Source organism: Denticeps clupeoides, chromosome 2 (genome assembly GCF_900700375.1).
Source record: "Denticeps clupeoides chromosome 2, fDenClu1.1, whole genome shotgun sequence".
NCBI classification, from domain to species: domain Eukaryota; kingdom Metazoa; phylum Chordata; class Actinopteri; order Clupeiformes; family Denticipitidae; genus Denticeps; species Denticeps clupeoides.
Genome location: NC_041708.1, coordinates 11068225 through 11074224, shown reverse-complemented (window position 1 = coordinate 11074224; position 6000 = coordinate 11068225). Strand labels below are relative to the sequence as shown.

Below are 6000 nucleotides of genomic sequence, written 5' to 3'. Positions count from 1 at the left end.
ACATTTACCTTTAAAAATGCAGACAGTACACACATGCATACACACACACATAAAGAATTTCTACAAACATTGTTGACGGCATGTCAATACTACACATTAAAAAAAGTTTTCTTTCTAAAAGAACTAATTAAAATAAAATGTTACTATTTTTGAATTATCTATTGCTGCAAAATGTCAGGTTTCTATATTTTAGGGGAAATGCAAAACAAAAAACATATCAAAATACACCAACAATTCTGAAATTAATGTCATTCATGTTTTTATTGTAAATGGTCGTATGGTCATGTAATTTGTATGCACACGCATGGTTTATTTCCGAGTTTTTGAACTGCAGCGTTTAAGCCGATTCATTCCTTCGACCGCCGCCACCACGCTTCCCAGACTAAGTGGGAGGAGATGTCTCCGAAAGGAGGATCCTGCCGAAGGGATCTCTGTAAGTGTCAGTGTGTTCCGTGCCGACTGCTTGCATTTTATTTGCCTTCTGTTCATATCAGCTGTGTTTTGTGTTCTGCCTCTCTTCCTCCTTTTCAAAGTATTATTAGACGTGTCAAACAAAACAGGCCTGCACCCTTTCCAAGAAACTTTTCCTGCGCTTGAGCCACCTGCCAACATCTAAGGAAAAAAATCCCTTTTATCCCTTCCCTCTCTCCCACTCTCTTCCCTCCTCTTTCTCTCATTTTTTCCCCTTCTCTGTTCTTCTCCGTCTCGCTCTCTCTAGCAAGTTTTTTTTTTTACAGGCAAGTTTTTGCATGGACTCCCTGCCTCTGTGGCACTTCTCAGGGACCAGGAGTGCACGTGGAACTTTGTAAAAGGAGAAACGAGGGAAGAGGGGTCAGTAAGAGGCGGAAGGGAGTCGTTGGATGCCTCCTCTGGAGCCCCAGTCCCCCTTCCCATGATGTTCCCTCCGGCCACAAGAGGACACTACCCCATGTTGCTGGCTTTGTCCCTGCTGGGGCTCTACGTCTCCTATGGTTACCCAGCAGAAGATGAGGATTACTACATGCAGGAGCTCCTCACAAGAGAACACTACCACCGCGTCCCTTCGGCCGAGGAAATCACTGCCTCCTCTGCCGAAGGCCAGGGGTCACACAACAGGGAGTCTCCATCCAGGAAGGTGCCCAGAAGTAGGGCAGAGAATGGGAAACAGCCAGCCAAAGTGGGCACCGAAGCTAAAGCAGGTAGACCACAAGGTTTTATTCTTTCTGTAGCTGTCAGATATACTTTTGTTTTAAATGTCAATCACACATCAAGTCTCTCATGCCCAAAGAAACTATGATTTGGAAATGTATAAAATGCGTAACCAAAGCTGAGTGCAGTTCAGCAGCAGGGCAGTAAAACATTTTTCACCCAGGCATCTGGGAAAGGGCTTCAACAGATGTGCTGCAGCTTTATCTTGATCAAGCCTTCACCAATTTGAGAAATCACCTAGAATCAACAAATCTCTCAGTAATCTCATGGTTATTGAAGTGTGATCATATTCTATACATTTATTCTTTGATATGCTTTCATATGTTCATATGCATATAGGCCCAGTTTAGTAGACATTTTAATTCAATATAATACATTTTATTATATATACATCATGTTATAATCCAAAATAACAGAAATACTTATTAATATACTTAGTTTTTTTTATTTTATATTATAACATTATTGTACAAATTCAATTGTATTGAATTAAATTAATAGAACATTTAAATAAATTAAAATCAAATATATGAATTTACAATAATGAATGTTTTGTCATGAAAAAAAGTGTTGCTATGATTTGCTCTTTAGTTTGCAATCAGAATCAGTTCAATGTTAAAAGTATTTACTGTAAATGACATCACTCTGGAGGGCTTTATCAGGGTTTAAGTAAATTACGGTAAATAAATGAGCAAGTTAATCAGAATGATTGCTGCAATTTGTTACCCCATTCTGCTTTCGTTGCAGGGTTTTGGGTGGAGTTCGTTAATTGGCCACTTGCCACTTAGCAGTCTTGCCTTGACGTGTTCTTGCAATACTTTGTCGTGAAGCATCTGCATGCACAGATGAAGGCATTTAATGACGTAATTATGAAGGATGTCTTGAATTTGCTCTGACCATAACTCAACCGGCCCCACATGACGAACAATGACGTCATGTGGGGCATGTAGCTTTTGCTGAACACATGGGAGAAACATAAAGTTGAACAGGGCATCAGATTACTTTCAAACCAAGCAGCCCTAGACAGGCATCAGGGGAGGTTTGAGATCAGTGTTTATTATGCTTTATTTTATGCTCTGACTATAATAGAAACAATTGTAAACCCACCCAGCATTTAATCCTGGCCTAGCCTGTGCTTCCTGTGCTTTCTAAACAGAATTTAAGCAGCAGGCCAACAATGTGTTTTCTTGGCAGTGGAATAAAGTCCTGTTTATTAAATTTCACAGTTTTTTAAATCAGTGATTGAAATCATCTAATTGTGATTCTAAAAGTGAGGTGCTCAGAGCTTTTAAGGGTTGAAATACGCAATGCCCCTCTGGAATAAATAAAGTCTTTTAAGGACGGATTGATTTAATTGAATTTGAGATACATGGGGCCACAATTTTAAACTAGAGCAAATTGTGCTTTAAAAGTGGGGATTGTTTGCAAGTGTACAGTCAAAGTATAGATCAAACAATAAAGAAAGATGATCTTTAATGATTTTTGTGCATTTGATGTAGTGACAGGCACACCTTAAAATCTCGGGTCCAGTTTTGTGAAGACTCTAGAGTCAGCGAGGAGGTCGAAGGCTGAATTCAGCAGAGACAAGGGGTAGCACTTCATAGTCAGATTGTTGAGATGCCTATAGTCGATACCTGGCCAGAAGTCCCTGTCTTTCTTGTGAACAAAGAAGAATGGAGCAACTGTGAAAGACGTTCAAAATCCTGAACCTCTAAAGTACCAGTGAGGTTCCACTGTGGATACACTGCAAGGTACTGTCCCCACACACTGCTCCCCATGTGCCTTTCATGCCCACTGCTCACCAAGGTGATGCAGAGGACACATTTTGTTGTGTGCACCGTGTGCTGTGCTGTAGAATAGTGAGATTCTTCAATTGTGCTCATTTCTCATACCTTACTTGTGCAGAACTGCACCGTGGCTCTTCAGGATGTGGAAGCACGCATGACCTTGCTCTCCTGCCTGTTTTCACTGATTCTTGGCCTAGTCTTGCTGTGCACCGCTGGAAACTACAATATGCAAGTGATGAATGGACCAAGGAAGAGCAAACCATTAAAAAGTCATGCAGCTCCCTTTCCTCCAGACCCTCCTGTGAATGGCCAGCTTTATGTGAAGGGAAGTGAATGAAAGATTAAACATACAGAATTTTTTTTTAATTAACCTCAAATTAATCTCTGAAGTTCATTGTTTCTGTGACCACAATTCTTCTTCATATCAGTTGTGCAGCACTTACAGTAGCAAAAAAAAAAAAACTATGCTGGAAAACTATGCCTTTACATTTACATTTACATTTACAGCATTTATCAGACGCCCTTATCCAGAGCGACTTACAATCAGTAGTTACAGGGACAGTCTCCCTGGAGCAACTTAGGGTTAAGTGTCTTGCTCAGGGACACAATGGTAGTAAGCGGGATTTGAACCCGAATCTTCTGGTTCATAGGCGAGTGTGTTACCCACTAGGCTACTACCACCCATATGCCTTAATGAAAGCAGCATGCGCCACGGTGGATGTTCTTTCAGACACCCTCCAGCTCCTCCGGTTTGCATTTTGAATAATCTTCCTGTGAGGCACAGAGTTCTGCAGAGTGGTTGCCGTTTTGGAAAGGCTGCGGTGGGTGGCACGGTCTGAGGGCTGACCAATGCCAGGTAATAGGACACAGGTGTGCATGGAATTGTTCATCCCTCGGGCATCCTTGGTCACGTGGGTGCACATTACCTGCCATAAGTGGGCAACCAACAGGCCTGGAGGAGTCAAAATTGCAGGTTTTTAACAAACTGATCCCAGAACTGTAATAAAACACCATTGAAATTATTTGTGGGCCCTTCTAAGTGTAATTTATTTGAGCTAAGATAATGAATACCACAGTAAATGTAGCCTCATTTGGTCAACATGAGTCATTTTTTTTCAATGGCACCCTGTCAGAGGTTGTAGACTTTGCTGAAGGTTAGAGAAAATTGTTTTCTTAAGTAGTTCTTATAACACAGCAATGGAGCAACACTGTGCCTGGAAGCACTTCATCCAGCCAACCACAATGTGATCGAGTCCAGTGTGCATCCTCTGTAAAACAATTATAGCCCTGAAGCTCACCTCTTGACCCTGTGACCCTGTGTGGCTCATTATTTATGTGGTCTTGGTTCCTTAGAATAATGTCATTTAAATTGACCTTCTCTCAAGAAGGGTTTATTTAATACCTGTCCTTAAATGAGCTATTATGCAAGATATCAGCTTTAACAGAATTTTGCATCAAGCTTCTAAGAAAAACTGACTGACACTGGACCCATTTTACCAAATTTCCTGACCATGAAGACAAGACAAAGAATGACAAAAGTATCCTGATCACCTTACAAAAAATCGAGGTTAAGGGAGTGCACCAACTCAAAAAACAACATGCTGAGCCATAACTGAAATAGCTTGGTTTGGGGGATCTTATCTAAGTAATATAATTGCATCATTCAGACAGCAACAGGTGATGCGACCTTGCAACAAGCATGAAGTATGTATATTTTAAGGTGAAATATGATGTTGTCAGGATTTATTTAAGCCACTCAAAATTCAGGCCTGTAAATACATAGGTTTTTTCATTATTTTATCATTTTTTTAATGGAAATTACTCTGTGACTACCTTACATCACTCTATTTGCTTTTACTTGTGTCACATGTTTATTATGCATGTGACAAATGAGGGTCAAAATGGAATGTTGCTAAGAAAATTGCATGTCTGTTTTTCTCACTTGATTTACATAACGTCTCATCACAATCAATACAAATTTCCAACACAAAAGATTGCTGCAGGGCTGGGCCACACTATCACTGCATGACTCTGGAGTCCAGTGCCTCTCCACTATTCAAATCTACTGATTTAATTACTTGTAGGGCTTGTCGCGCGTAACCTGTCCCCATTTCACTGTGCATAAGAGCTTTCAATTACTAGACTGCAATTGAGTGGAGACGAGACTTGTGTCCATAATTCCTGTAATGTCTCCAACAGCTAATGTACCCTTCTTCTCAAACTCAATTGATGGAGATGAAGACTGTGGAACCTTTTTAAAGGTCTTTTTAAAGACCAAAAATGTGCTTGGAATCAGATTGTAAAGGGCAGTGATCTGTGGGGAAGGTCATTTGGAACACCCCTTCATCCCATAAATTCACTCTCACTCAAATATATATATATGACATAGCAATAACTTATGATGCAGTTATGAACTACCCAAGAACATCCATTTATGTCATAATAGGAATTATAACCAATTGCCCAATTTACTGTCAGGGGCTGCCATGTAAATCACAGAGGGCACCAAGACCTGTCACATATTAATCTATTCACATGAATCTTATTCACTAATGAGTTCCTTTTTGTCCATTCATGTACCTAGAGGTGCTTGACCAATGAATGCTGATAGAAGGATACATTTGAACATCCTTCATTGAAGCCCTCCGGCTATGTGTTGTACATCAGAATCAGAAAATCTAATGACCATTGAAACCATGTGCTGCAATATTTACCAATAACTGGCAATAACTTGTTTGTTTTGTTTTTCTCCAAACAGAAAAAAAATTAACTACATTAGTTCAATGTGCTTATTTGGGGAAATGCAGTCCACAGTTGCAAGAGCCATCTGTTCAATACATTTCCGTATCAATATGATGAAGTCAGGAATGCATGGCAGGAAGGAAGGAAGACACAAACGCACGACTAACAAACAGGGAGATTTTAAAATAAATTAAACTGGGTACGGTGGCCTTCACACAGTCATAGGACATCAATACATGAAACACAGGTAAAAAGAAAAATGACAAAATGAGGACGGCATACT

At 40.1% G+C, this 6000-nt stretch overlaps 1 protein-coding gene across 1 annotated transcript in view; it reads left to right on the top strand.

Moving 5' to 3' along the window:
* Positions 1-451: 451 nt before the first annotated feature.
* The window catches only part of cpxm2 (carboxypeptidase X (M14 family), member 2), a 52367-nt gene continuing 46818 nt past the window's right edge, over positions 452-6000 (top strand). Inside the window, exon 1 of the mRNA XM_028970156.1 lies at positions 452-1178. Within this exon, the coding sequence (XP_028825989.1) occupies positions 893-1178 (286 nt within the window). The 5' untranslated portion in view covers positions 452-892. The remainder of the gene's footprint in view (positions 1179-6000) is intronic.